The sequence below is a fragment of the Temnothorax nylanderi genome, unplaced genomic scaffold (genome assembly GCF_030848795.1).
Source record: "Temnothorax nylanderi isolate EJ_2023f unplaced genomic scaffold, tnyl_v1.0 TNYL_tig0241_pilon, whole genome shotgun sequence".
NCBI lineage: Eukaryota > Metazoa > Arthropoda > Insecta > Hymenoptera > Formicidae > Temnothorax > Temnothorax nylanderi.
In genome coordinates this window covers 103,956-118,924 of record NW_027249303.1, presented here as the reverse complement: position 1 = coordinate 118,924, position 14,969 = coordinate 103,956, and the positions used below count along the sequence as shown (strand labels likewise).

At 34.6% G+C, this 14,969-nt stretch overlaps 1 protein-coding gene across 1 annotated transcript; it reads right to left on the bottom strand.

The window, feature by feature from the left end:
- Window positions 1–1,654: 1,654 nt before the first annotated feature.
- Window positions 1,655–13,885, bottom strand: LOC139779767 (F-box/LRR-repeat protein 4-like). Its single transcript, XM_071718243.1, has 6 exons — window positions 13,808–13,885; window positions 12,392–12,568; window positions 3,367–3,481; window positions 2,829–3,277; window positions 2,367–2,733; window positions 1,655–2,290 (listed from the first exon to the last, which is right to left on the bottom strand). Exons 1-6 carry the CDS (start codon window positions 13,883–13,885, stop codon window positions 2,130–2,132), a joined length of 1,347 nt encoding a protein of 448 aa, XP_071574344.1. The 3' UTR covers window positions 1,655–2,129.
- Window positions 13,886–14,969: the final 1,084 nt, after the last annotated feature.

Sequence of the window (14,969 nt, the reverse complement as noted above, 5' to 3'; positions counted from 1 at the left end):
AACCACACCGGATATTTAATATTTCTTGATATTTTGATATCCGACAGTCCGCAGTCTGTTTAAAGTGGGACGGAAAAATGTAATGCATTGCATGTATGTATTTATGGAAAAAAATATGTTTGAAATATCAATATAGGTAAAATAATAATAAAATAATATTAGTTATTAATTACATTTGCATTAAATTTTATATATATTATAAAATTGTATATATGTATGAAATATGTATATATGTTTTATATATGAAATTTTAAATAAAATATATTAATGTACGTATATTTAATATTTAATATAATACAATTTATTTTAGTGAAAATTTAAAGTAACATACATGTATTATTAATATTAATAATTTATATTATTTATTTTAAATAATTTTAGTATTATACATATTTAATATTTATGTATATTACTTTAAATTATTTTTTATTTCAACAATTTAATAATATTATACATAATTAATTACAACTTTTCGAGTGATGTTAAACTTAACTATAATTTATATTATTTAAAAGTAGAGAAATAACTTAAAAAATATATTTTTCTCAATATAGAAAATATAGAAAATACAATACTGTTCTCAAATTATTGAGAACATTAGAATTATTACTTTTCTATATAGTTTTAAGCAATAGAAATAACAATTTAATAACATTATTTAAAAACTTGCAATTCACTTTACTATATATTATAGGCTGAGTTCGGAAACTTAACTCGAGTACCTTTATGTTTCATTTTATCCTTGTTTAACATTCGGTGAACAATAGTGATGTCTCCGAACGTTACCACCCGTAATGCTGCCATGTCATGTAGTGCTTTTGCGCTTAAAAAAAATTTTAAAAATATTATTACACTAGCTGGTTACCCGGGCTTCGCCCCGGAGGACATATGTAATAAGACACGCAAATAGTCTCTCTCTCCCTCTCTCTCCCCCTCTCTTCCCCTCTCTTCCCCTCTCTCCCCCTCTCTCCCCTCTCTCCCCCTCTCTCCCCCTCTCTCCACCTCTCTCTCCCTCTCTCCCCCTCTCTCTCCCTCTCTCCCCTCTCTTCCTCTCTCTCTCTCTCTCTCTCTCCTCTCTCTCTCTCTCTCTCTCTCTCTCTCTCTCTCTCTCTCTCTCTCTCCTCTCTCTCTCTCTCTCTCTCTCTCTCTCTCTCTCTCCTCTCTCTCTCTCTCTCTCTCCTCTCTCTCTCTCTCTCTCTCTCTCTCTCCTCTCTCTCTCCCTCTCTCTCTCTCTCTCTCCCTCTCTCTCTCTCCCTCTCTCTCTCCGTATTGCTCAAATTTAACGCTAATTCTTTTTGTGGACATATCGACTTGCTTGTGCATGGAATTGGATAACATCAGTTTTCGGTTTTTGCTATAGGGCTTAGTGCTTTCTTACCTTGTTATTAGTTTGTAGATTGCGATGCGCTTTAGTTCTTAGTTTTATATACACTATTTAGTTTGCTTAGTATTACTTGCTTCTTATCATATTTTATTTTCATTGTACTTATTATTAGTTAAGTTGCGCTAGTTCTTAGTTTTTATAGTGTATGTTATTGAAATTGGTTATATTTTATTGCACCGTACTCTACATCCTGTCAATTGTTTTTATGCAGGATCTTTGGTTGCTTGTCTTATGAGAGATATGAATTAGAATTAAATAAAATAACACATATTGCTTAAAAAATGCGCTTATTTATTTATAATTTTAATACGTACTAACCGCTATACATACACACACACACACACACACACACACACACACACACACACACACAATGAAAAATAATTATAAAAAATCTTAACAAAGAAGAGTAAAATATTATAAGAAGCCTACTCATCACTTGATTTGAAATATATAGTCTTTCCAGATTCTTTACATTTAACACGATAGAATTGGAAAAGTATGCATGTGTCACTCGTTGTACAAACAATTTCGCGTCAACAGCTAAGAAAACATTGCAATCTATCGGATAATAAACAAAGTGTCATCTTCGACATATTGGTCAGTTTCCTGCGTTGCAACAGCACCCGGTGCAGTAACGGGTTAAATTTACTTTTTCTAATTTTGGGCACGAATTTTTTAATACTGTTGTAATTATTTCTTTATTTTCTGGTCTAGACCACCAAAACTTAGGGCCACCCAAATTTCAGTCACGTATCCCGCGATTCTTCCGCAGTATTTCGCAAATAGGTTGAATTTCTACAAATGTCCAATTTAGATTTAACTCTTCTAGACAATCTATATTTTTTAGATGCGAAAATCCTTCATCTATGTGATTATCATACATAAGATCACTAAGATCCAGTACTAAAAAAGAAAATATATATATATACATATATGTATTAGTTATATTTAATTATTTATATTTAATTTATAAACTTACCTTTCAATTTTTTGCATACTTTTGAAATTTTTTCTAGGACAGAGTCATCAACAAATGGGCAGTTACTTAATCGTAAATGCGTTAAACGACTGCCACAATTATCAAGAAATTTTACGAAAGTTTCAACAGAAATGTCGCTTGATGTTAGATCCAATTGTTCTAAAAAATGACATCTGGATTCAAAGTAAGGTATAATATTATTATAAGTATTAATACGGGTCGATTTAATGGGTCGTAAATTTCTTAATTTTAAACATTTAAACAGAGCAGGGTCCCTTGTCAAGTTATTGAAACGTTTATCTACTCTGCCCATACGGCATAACGATGTCACATCTAAGTTTTTTAATATTTTCAGTAATATTTCATTCTGCAAAAGATAAAATATAAAATTTTAATTCATGAAATTACATTATAATAAATATTATTACGAGAAATAGACATCTTTTAACATTTTAAACTTACAGGAAGATCATCAAAATTGCGACCATACGATTGCTCCTTGGATTTGTCGGATACATTTTTGTAATCAGATGTTAAGTTGTACATAATGTCCTGATGACAAGAACGTTCGCAGTTGTTGTCTAATAGATCAATTAAACTCTGTTGATTATTCGGAACAATCAATTGTTTTGTCCCAATTAATTGGACGGCATCTAGCTGAGTGCTGTAATTCCATAAGCTGTTCATAAATTTTAATCTGATTATCTTGGTTCTAAAGTTGAAAGACTGTAACGGCGGTGAAAATATTTGCGATGTCGAAGGTACAATCTGACGCCGGCACGGTTTAGCGGTCCATAACTGAAACCACCGTCCATCAAAATCCTGAGCCCAAATTTCAGTTACGTAGCCAGGATTATATACTTCATATATACAGACTCTGAGTGGATATACAGCTTCATCAAACTCGAGATCTTTAAAATAAAACAATTAATTATGATCTTTTCACAAACGTACCTTCTTGAACAATGTCTGTATTTATCAATCCAAATATGTTACCTACCAATATAGTTACAGTACATAGTGCGATCATTTTGTGGTTTGCTATTTACATATGCGGCTATATGAGTTTCTTTCTGCCATGGAGACGTTGATGATATATTAAAACCATCAGTTTGCTGTGTTAAAAAGAAAAATATCTAAAAGTGTTGAATATCAAAATCTCATATCATAAAGTTAGAGATTACGGTTACTTTCTACATAACAATAATACCCAGTCAGAAATGTGACGTCGATTTAACGTTAATTTGACGTCGAAGAGGTTGAAAGCTGGTTAAATCGAATTGATCGACGTCTTCGACGTCGAATCACTGTTGATCGATGAACTTCTTGACTGATTATAGTTGACCCAACGTCGAATCAATGTTGATCTGACATCGAATGTCAGATCGAAACAAATAAATTTATATAATAAAATAATTATTAATATTATATGTATAGATAGACAATGCACATATAATATAAATATTATTATAACCCAGGTGGCACATACACGTTTCAGAAATGTTTAATAAGCATTTTTCCGAAACGTTTTATAACCGATTTTTAGAAACGTTTCTCATGAAACGTTTTTTTTTCGATAAAATAACGTTTAAAAAACTATTATAGAAACGTTTTGTTTAATGATAAAGACATTTTAGATAAAAACATTTAAAATTCCCACTTTTAACGTCTTTTGAACGTGTTTATAACGTTTTTGAGACATGTGTGAGAATGTTCTAGAAGCTTTATGCATATACTATCTATGACGTCTATTCTTTTTCAAAGAAATTCCTAAACTGGTGCACATTCCTGCAATAAGTTAAAGTGAAACAAAATATACTTGTCTCACTCTATGTAACTTAATTGCATTACTGATGTGCACCAGTTCAGGAAGTTCTTCAAAACGAAACACACGTATAAATGTTTTTTAATGACCGCGTTCCAGGGGCGTAACCTCACTCTTCTCACAAGGGGGGCTGATTCTTAAGAGAGGGGGGCTGGCATCAACGGCCAAGCAAGCAAAAAAAATGCGCTAGCGTTTTTGGTATAACCAAATTAAAGCATACAATTTTTTTCGTATTATATATTATTATTGCACATATTATTATTATTTGTACCGTAATTTAAAATATGCATATATATATATGTGTATATATATATAAAATTTTAACATAAAAAGCTCAGCTAGTCAACAATGTATGTGCAACTTATATACGTGTGCAGCTGTATTCACGGGATATCTCTTGTCAAAGACAACCTTCTCGTTGTACTCGTTTTTGTCGGGTTTATTTTAATGTGCATACTTGCAAACTCATCCACAACAGCGTCTAAATCAACGTGCTTTCTATCGATACTTAAAAACATTAGATGACCCAACCTCTCTTCGGACATTGTGGAACGGGTGTACGTTTTAACCATTTTCAGGACTGAGAAGGATCTTTCACAAGAGGCATTGGTTATGGGAATAGTTGCTGCTAGTGTAAATAGTCTGCAAAGGCAAATAAATCCATCTTCAAGTTTCTTCAGTTCTTTTAAGACATCGGTGAGGGTATTCATTTGAGACTTTTCTTTCAAATAACCTTCTGCAACAACAATTTCTGCTGTGAGAGTTGAGCAATCAATACCAAATTTCTCCCCCAAAACAAACAGTCTTTCTGCATTCAAAAAACTGGGAGATTTGGGGTTGCAAGCAGCAATCGCAGCAAATAGTTCACTGTTTACTAAAAGCCTAGATGACAACTCTGTGATAAATCTGTCATAAACAACGTTAAAAACATTAATGCGAAAGTATTTCTGAAAGTCGGAAGCATCGTCGCCATCGTCGTTCTGATCGGACAAAGCACGTCTACCTATAGTACTGCATACGTAAGAGTCTTTTAGTAGCACACTGTCAGTTCTCTTTCTTTTTTGTTGTCGTGGTGCGTCTTCTTCAATATTGTGCTCCGTAGCGATTGTCAATGCTCTCTGATATACAGCTGTGAAATACGAATCATGAGTGCGACGCTCATCCAATTTCTTGATCAAGGATTCGGTTAAGTCGATTGCCTCGCATAAATCAATTCTTTTGCTCTGCAACAGTTTAGACAGGACAGATGTCATTAAAAAGAGTTCGTCAAAAATTACCAGGCACAGGATAGAAGAAAATTTCTGCCATAATTTCAGCAACCCGGAAGCAACAGCTCTTTCTTCAATAGTATTATTTTGCCGTGAAGAATGCTGCAAAACGTGTAGAACACACCCTAACCGTTGTAGAAGTATAGATATTGCCGTGTGGTTGTATTCCCACTTGTGAACACAAACTCTTGGAAGCTCTAAAACCTTCATGTCAGGGTTTTCCTTTTGAATATCCACATACAGATCATGTCTAATCTTAGACGATCGAATGTGTTTGACAGTACTTGAAACTAAGTCTAAGAAATCAGAAGCAATTGGCACATCTTTAATTGTGTGAGACAGCACCAGTTGTAACCGGTGGGCGTAGCAGTGGACATATAGACAGGAATTTCCACATTCTTCTCTCATAAAGTTCTGTACACCCCCATATTCTCCGCTCATAACATTTGTGGTGTCGTAGCACTGTGCTACACATTTGGTTTTATCCAAGCCATGTCGTTGAAGCATTGACAGAATGCCAGTAGTGATGGATCTAGCATCATATTTGTGTATATCGATAATATCAAGATAGCGTTCTTGAATCACACCTGCAGTGTCGACAAACCTCAAACAAAGAGTCATTTGTTCTTTTAATCTTATATCTGTCGTTCCATCTGATATAATAGAGAAGTTGCCAGATCTTTTAACTTCCTTGACTAAAGTCTCTCTTGCTACCTTTGCTGCTGCTTCCAGTAATGCGTTTTGGTATGGAGGAGAAGTATACTGTGCTGAGTTTGATGTTTTTTCTCTCAGTCTTGCAAATTCTGACGACAATGTTGCAATCAAATCAAGTAATTCCAAAAAGTTACCTCGGTTCGGCGAGTCATCACTTTCATCATGGCCTCGCAGTCCTACATTTTGCCTTGCACAGAACAGTGCTATTTTTGCAAGATATTTTACGTATTCTCGATGTTCAGCAGTTATCGTCACTTTATGGGAAACAACTTGTTCTACAACAGACCCTCTTTTTTCAGCAATCATAAAACTAACCCAGCTTTCAATTGACTTCTGATGGTTGAAGCTGTCTTGATGAGCATCACATTTTTCAATCATTTTTTTCCAGTTCCTAAATCCATTTTTCGTTAGCGATATGTTCTCCGTTTTCGTGTTGCCAGATGGAAAATGTCTGCATGGGTAACAGTAGGCTGCATCATTTTCCTTAGAATATTCGATCCAGTCGTATTTACTGTACCATGACTGTTGAAATGATCTCGATGAAGACTTGGGATATTCTGTTAATCGAGGCTGAGAAAGAGGATCGCCAGGGCATCTAATATAAAACAGGACAAATAGGTGATGGCTAGTTTAATATAGGAAATAGGGAAATACATTTTCAATGGGCAATACACATGACTGACATTGATGTACTGAAAATTTAAAATTACTGACTTTATACGATTTATGATTTACGAAGTCAGTAATCCTTTAGATTTACTAACTTACATTTTCGCATTAAAACTGACAATCCTAACAAAAAGTGAGTTTGCGCGAAATCTCAACAGCTTACTGTAGGTACGTACATTAACATTAGTGCTATAAGGACGAAGAAATTAATTATTATATTTCAGTATTTTAAACCTACTTATTAGCGATAATTAATATATTTAGTACCTACCAGGTACTACGTGCACATTGTATACAACATAAAATCATTAATTCATTAAATTCGATAGTAACTTACTTAGAGATATCGGATGGTATTTCTTTTAACGCTTGCTTTGGTGACTGAGATATTTCAGTACTGCTCTGTCTCTGTACTGTATTGCTCTTTTTATTATTCTTATTAAAGAAACTCCTTATGTCCTGCATAATGCATAATTGATAATTGCATATTATGAATATTATGATAGGCTGACTATAACCTTATTTCGCTCACGTCACCTTAATACCGGCATATATACTGGTCGTTAATGATTTGTTTTCTAAGATAAGAAAAGGCGCCATCAGCCGGCAGCGATCGACTAGCGCGGACTTATCGACATTTGATACTGGATCGCGAAAAGGTACGAGCGATTTTTGTCGCGCGACAGAGTACTCTCTCTCTCTCTCTCTCTCTCTCTCTCTCTCTCTCTCTCTCTCTCTCTCTCTCTCTCTCTCTCTCTCTCTCTCTCTCTCTCTCTCTCTCTCTCTCTCTCTCTCTCTCTCTCTCTCTCTCTCTCTCTCTCTCTCTCTCTCTCTCTCTCTCTCTCTCTCTCTCTCTCTCTCTCTCTCTCTCTCTCTCTCTCTCTCTCTCTCTCTCTCTTTCTCTCTCTCTCTCTCTCGCGCGCGCGCGCGCGGCGAGAGACAGACGCCGCGTGAGATAGAGAGAGAGTACTCTGTCGCGCGTAAAAGTCGCTCGTGGCCCAGGGGGGGAGGGCTCGATGTAGCCCAAGAGGGGGCTGAGCCCCCTCTAGCCCCCCCTAGTTTACGCCCCTGCCGCGTTCAGCAGAACGTTTATTTTGCAACTGTTGGAAGTTTTCTAAGCCCAGATTTGTTCGATGACAAATAGAGACCGGTAGAACAAAATTAATTTAAGTAAATAATTAAATATATGTGTATGGATAAAATGATTTATTTTGTGCAATAATTAGTCCAATATAAATTTAAATATTTCAAAAAAGGCTATTAAAGCTATTATATATATCTATATATTTATAGGAAAGTGCCCTATTATGAGATGGGATCCTAATATGAGATGGCGGGGTTTTTTCATGGTGGGATCAACAGATAGGGCCTATATAGGGCCTTTTAGCTTAACATATCTCATATTAGGATCCTGTCTCATAATAGGGCACTTTCCTCTATGTATATATATATATAAAGCAAATTATAATTTTGAAAGGAAAAATTTAACAAATAGGTATTTTTGTTAACTGTAGAAACGTAAAAAATACGTTTCTTAAATCATGGTTTCAAAAACATTTTTGTTCAAACGTTTCTTAATGGTTCTTTACGGTTATGAAACTATGTATACGTTCAAAAAACGTATATAAAACTAATATGTGCTACCTAGGAATCAATTTAAAACAGATATAAAAATTTCCCCTTATGTCGTTCAAAGTGATTAACTCTCCGAGGTCACACCTCTTTTTTTAATACGCCCCGGCCACACTGGGTGGTCGACACCCAGACGGATTCAGTCTCATAATTTCAATTAATGTGCATGTAAAAATTCATGAAACATCTTAAGGATATTGTTCAAAAATGTGTATGGTGCAGAACCCGAAATATGCTCGATGAACAAAAATGTTGTAATTTTTGGTCGCGTTGAGAAATATACACCGAGGCCACATCTGGGTGGCCACCACTCATAATAATTTTCAAATTGTTTATCAAACATAACTGACATGGCTTAAAGCCTTTCTACTGTCTTTGAGAGAGAGACTCAAACTAGGGATCCTAGATGGAGGGACACTGATTATAAAGCCTATATTAAAAATATCGGGCCTGAATTTTTTTCTGGATGGCCGCCACCCAGTGTGGCCTCGAAGGGTTAAATATGGTCGACAACAAAATATATGGTTTTAATTTACATTCAATAACATTACTTATGCGGATTATATATGTATGATCCAGAACCATGCATACATGATGCAGAATATTCATATATGAGACTTTAATAAAAAGTTAATGTGTTCTATATGCGACTTTTACTCGATTCAATTACGGCTTTAACCCAAATTTGGTTCTATTTTGATTCTTATTAACCCGTTGTGGTCACCAGGGGTCCATAGGACCCCAACCAATTTTCAAACAGCTGCATGCTATTCAAAAACTAACAGTTTAAGTAAATCGCAAAAAATTCTAGAATTAAGTTTAAACATTGTAGAATGTATTCTCATTATAAAAAATTAACTTTTTGAGTGGCATTATGTTTAAAAAAATCCTTTAAAAAATGTTCAAAAAAGAGGTGTGACCACAACGGGTTAAAACGTATTTTGGTTTAAATAATATTTGCAGTAAAATTTGTTCCATATTTGTCGGACTTAACATGTAAATATTTGATTTAAATCATATTAAAACCATATTAACACTGCATTTCCTTAATTATATTTGTGCTGCTGATTTAGGTACATTAAGCTATCTAAGCAAAATTATCAGAAAACAAAAAAATTTATATGGAATTATTTGCTAATTATTTGCTATTTTTTGCTTTTAAAAGTAATTTTTTTGCTTCAGCTATTAAAAAGTTACGAAGGGCTGGATATAGCTTAAGCTATCCAGCCATTGTAAAAAAAAAAACATATACATAAGTCAAAGCACAAAGTTAATAATACCAAAATTATTTGCTATTTCTTTGCTATTTTTTGCTTGCAAAAGTAATTTTTTTGCTCCAGCTTTTAAGAAGACATCAAGATCAAAATGCGGCGCTTAAGAGTAAAACGCGTTAAAGAAATTAATTTCTCGCATTATTATAGCATCAGAATAATGTTCCCTGAATTATTTGTTCTCAAGATATCCAAGTCGCGAATTTCTTGCTCGCGAAATAATTTTAAAAAATTTATATTTTACTCATTATATAAGTCTGTTTCCCTTTCAAAAAAGGCATGTCATCGATACTTGAATCTATCGATGTATTGTTGTCAATACTTCGCGATGCTGATTGATTCTCTTACTGCGCTTACTTCATGAGCATCTGATGTCATGTCGCATATTTTGACAGTTTTGTATATCAAAGGGTTAATATTGTAATGTAACAGTAAAATGTAATAAATAAATAGCGCGCGCGTTGCGCATGTCTGTGATGTCTGGTATATATATAAAATATCTCGTTTTTTTATTTTTTCTATATTCCTATTAGTTACAGGAATTATTTTTTGCTTTGATTTATGTATATGCTGTTTCTTACAATGGCGTGGCAGCTTATTCTTAAGCTATCCAGCCTTTTGTAACTTTTTAATAGTGTGAGCAAATAAATTATTTTTGCAAGCAAAAAATAGCAAAAAAATAGCAAATAATTTTGGTATAATTAACTTTTTGCTTTGACTTATGAATATGTTTTTTTACAATGGCTGGATAGCTTAATCTTAAACTATCCAGCCTCTCGTAACTTTTTAATAGCTGGAGAAAAAAAATTACTTTTAAAAGCAAAAAATAGAAAATAATTAGCAAATTAATTCCATGTAAAATTTTTTGTGTTTTGATAATTTGACTTAGATAGCTTAATATACCTGGGTGATTTTGGATATCTTAACAAGGTCCAGTATATTCCATATGTAGATTATATCAGGTTGGGGTACTTTAATTTGATTTAAATATAACTTGTATTTAAATCGTATTTGATTTGCATATTCGACCTAATAAGATTTTTATTGAATTCATATAAGCTTCTAATATTGTTTTAATACAATTGTTTTTCGCGGGATTTAATATACATATATGTATATACATATATAAATATAATGTTCTACTATAATGTCTATTTCTTTATCAATATAGAATTTTAAACTTACCTTTTATCTTTTTCTAAATTTGATAACTAGAAAGAGATAAAAGATAAATTAAACCGAAATTAAAGTGTTAAACTCTGATGTACATTTTAATATATAGAAATGCGACATAAAAGTCATATTAATTTAATACTATTCTAGATAAAAATATGTGAATAACTATAACGCTTACAAATCGGTCCACTAATCGGTTTAACCCTAATCCCTCCAACCATGCACTTTCGTGTCCCACGTGTTTCTAACGGTCGTTCGTTCCGGAAAACCAACGGCCGTGGAATAATCCCCCCCATCCCTAAAAAAAGTTGTTATAGTAGAAAACATCAGGTAGAAATTTCAAAGTCCTAGCTCATTTACTCTCGAAATGGCAAACAGTCAAAATCGCGTTGGGACACGAAAGTGCATGGTTGGAGGATTACGTCAGTGTTGTGTGTAGGTAAGTGAGAATTTTTTTTTCGATAAAAATGTATTTTTGTGTATAATTTAAGCGTATTTAAAATATTTTTGTCGTTAAAAAAAATTTGACATTTCACAGAGGACTATTATGGCTCAGAGGCAGGCGGAAGAGGCAGGGAGGAGCTACGATTATAAAAAAAATTAAATTTTTTTATATAAAAATATCGGTCACACTTCAAATTCGTCTTTTCTTATTCAGAAATTCTTTTTCTAGCATTCTTTAAGTCCTTAAAGTCCTTCTGTACCATTTAAAAATTACCAAATTTGCGGCGACGAAATTAAGTATTCCTATTTAATTATTAATTATCTCATATTTTTTTTCTCATTCGCACTACTTTTAGCTTTAATTTGCGCGTTGAGCCATTAAATTTCGTCAATTTGTTCGTGAGTTATGATTTTTTAAATAAAACATGTCGTAACGTGAGTTGTTCAACATTCAATTGTTGTAAAAAAATATTTAAATAAATGATTTCCAAATTTTATTTACATTAATTTTTAGTCGAAGGTATAAAGATATTATAATAATTTTTGGGGAATTTTTCAAAGCTATTAACATATTGAAAAACGCGTGGGACTCGAAAGTGCATGGTTGGAGGAATGAAGTGGCGGAAAAAAACGTTGGAGGGATTAGGGTTAATAAAAAAACTCACATAATTCTCTTACACTACTAACATAAAATGTTTAAGTTAAAAAAATGTTAATTTTTAAACATATTAGTTTTTAACTAGCAATAAGAGAATTGAGGCTATTATAAAACCGATTTAGTGGAAGTATGTAAATGTATAGGATAATCGGATTCAAATCAACGTAGAAAAATCGTTATGAAAGAAGGTCGATTCGACAAACGAAGTTGAAACGACAGTTGAAAGTTCGTTGATATTTGATACGACTTCGATGCCGAATCAACCAAAATTTCAACTTATTTCGACATCAGATTATCGACATTGATTCGACGTCGGGTCAACTATATATATTTCTCACTAGGTAGACAACATCAGGAGATACACATACCATGATAAATGCTGGTGGAAATTCTCCATAGCTTGGGTACTTGTTAGGTGGTCCAATTATCGCCTCAGAAGTATACTGTATGCTTCCAGTATTCGTACCGCCATACTCTCCAGCAATGCTACTGCTCTTTTTCACATATTGGTAATATAGTCGAGAATGGGATGCCATATTCTCTTCCTGAAAAAAAAAGATGTAAGATATGGGCTGCGTTCTGATATTTACTGCCAGTTCTGAAAATCTACATATAATATAGTTTCCGTCATGTACACTATGTGTAATAATCTTTGAGCTTCTTTTAGCATATGTTAAAATGTCATATTATATAACATATATCATATATCTATATATTGTAATTATCCTGCAAAGATTATATCTAATTATAAATTTATCTCCTTGCTTTCATCCTATCAATACTGATAATCAGAAATAATCAACAGAAATCATCAAAAATACAGAAGTAGCATCTTTGTTCGTTCGTTAGCGTATATCATACAAACGCTATTTGTTGGTGGGTTAACCAAATAATAATTAGCGCGTCTACTATCAAAATATTAAAAAAATGCTGCATCTAACAATAATCAACAATGATTCTTAAGATTTAATAATGATACATAAAGATATATTAATAAAAGTTTAGTAATAAATGAATTTTACACGTTTTTATCTTTATTAGGGAGTAAAGATGATTTTGCATGTATTATATTAATATTAGATTAAAAAAGTAATCTTATTAGGGCAATAAAATTAGCTCTGTCGAGTTATTAACTAAAGTACGAATAAATTTAAATACTTAAATATGAATTATTAAAAAAAAACTTTATGAATTAAATTCTTGTGCAAACGCCCTGCGACACAAAAGAGCAACCGTATGTGCTCGGCACTTTTGTCAGTTTCGGGCGGTAGAAAAGCGCAGGCATACAATATATGTTGTCTTTTTCTTTCCCAATTAAGTTATATTATAGCTATAGCTGATGCCTCGAGATACGTTATAGCCTCTTTTGGCTCCTTTATTAGACTTACAAAATTCTTTTCAAAAAAGTTAAAAAATGGCGCCAAATACACGCACTCTTTGTTGTATTATAAACATTTCTACAAAAAATTTAATATCAAAAACTGGCGCCAACTTATTGTAACTGTCATTATTGTCAATTAAATCTAATATGTGTTTCAGTATTTTATACTTTTACACACTAAGTGGATAAATCCTTTCATCACATGTGTATGAAAGATTTGATATAAAAAACTCTGGACAGCATTATTGTACTTTCCATGAAGCGCGAGATCCATCCCACACCACCCCACCCTTGCTTAAGGCGAAACGAGATCTATCATTGTACGGTTAAGGTTTTCAACGTTCACCCCCACCCACTCCCGCTTACATGTGTAACGATGTGTACCTAAAACGGTACATCGTACTTCCCGGCGAACAACGACCGGATGCCGCTCGACCGAACAACAGTCGGGCGATGACATCAGGGCGCATTGCGCCCCCATTTTTTAATATAAACGTCTCCACCGAATCGTCGAGCTCGAGTCACGATAACGGCTCGAAGCTCCGATACTCCTCCGAGCGTCGAGCGCCGAGCGCCGCCGACGGGGATCTGTAACTCCGATCCGCGCCGCTTTCATCCCTGGCGTTCGTCTCGCCCGGAGATTGGCTACTTTCACCGATTCTCGCCCTCCGACAGGGTATAAGACCTCGACACCGATCCGAAAGGAACCGCTTCGCTCTCGAGTCAGCTCCAGTCCGATCCGCCGCTGAACTCGAGATACCTATGAAACCATTCCGCTCCTACAGAGTCGACAACCGAGGTTGCCTCGGTTGAGTGATCTCGGACGTCCACTCTTCCCGAAACTCCGAATAATCCCCCCCGATAATCCCCGAATCACCGGCAAAACAGTGAGGCTGAGGGAACTCCGCCTCAGTCGAGAAATCTCGACGCCGGTGCCTCCGAATCCCGACCTTTTCCTCACGCCATAAGGGCATCGGGCCCGTACTCTAAAACCGGGATCATCGCGATACGGTTTCCGCCGCGCCATTGCCGCCGCTCATGCGTTCCGATCCCCACCGGATCGCCGTGTATTCGCGTCCGCAATCACCCAGTTCGCGCTGTATTATATTTTCGTAATCTTGTGTTATATTTTGTGTTATATTTTGTATTATATTTCGGTACTTAGATTCTTCGTGTATTATGTTCATTCGTTATCCGGGATACTCGCTACGTGCGCCTTTAGACCGCTAGCCCGAAGCTATACTGTCTCGACGACGCCCGAATACGTCCGTCCGTCTACATACTGAAGTATATTTCGGTGTAATAAATTGTTATTAAGATTGTATGTTAAATCTCCCGTGTTATTCGTTTCTGGACCTATCCCTCGAACCCCGGAATCCGCCGAGCTAGTCCGCGTTCGAGAAACGGAAGGTTGTTATACATGTGTACTGTCTATACACATACAGATATCAGCAAATTACTTCCTTTAGCATTAACACAAACTTATATATTTTTCAAACTTGTTTTGCTCATAATTTTAAATAAGCAATGACCGACGATTAAGGTATAAGGAAAAGTTACTCAGG

Bases quoted from the DNA above. Each gene is read 5' to 3' on its own strand.
- LOC139779767 (XM_071718243.1), bottom strand. From the start codon at position 13,885: ATGGGGGCGCAATGCGCCCTGATGTCATCGCCCGACTGTTGTTCGGTC. The intron at 3,278-3,366 runs GTAGGTAACATA...TTTATTTTAAAG, and splicing joins TATGTACTGTAACTATATTG to ATCTCGAGTTTGATGAAGCT. The intron at 2,734-2,828 runs GTAAGTTTAAAA...TATCTTTTGCAG, and splicing joins GCAATTTTGATGATCTTCCT to AATGAAATATTACTGAAAAT.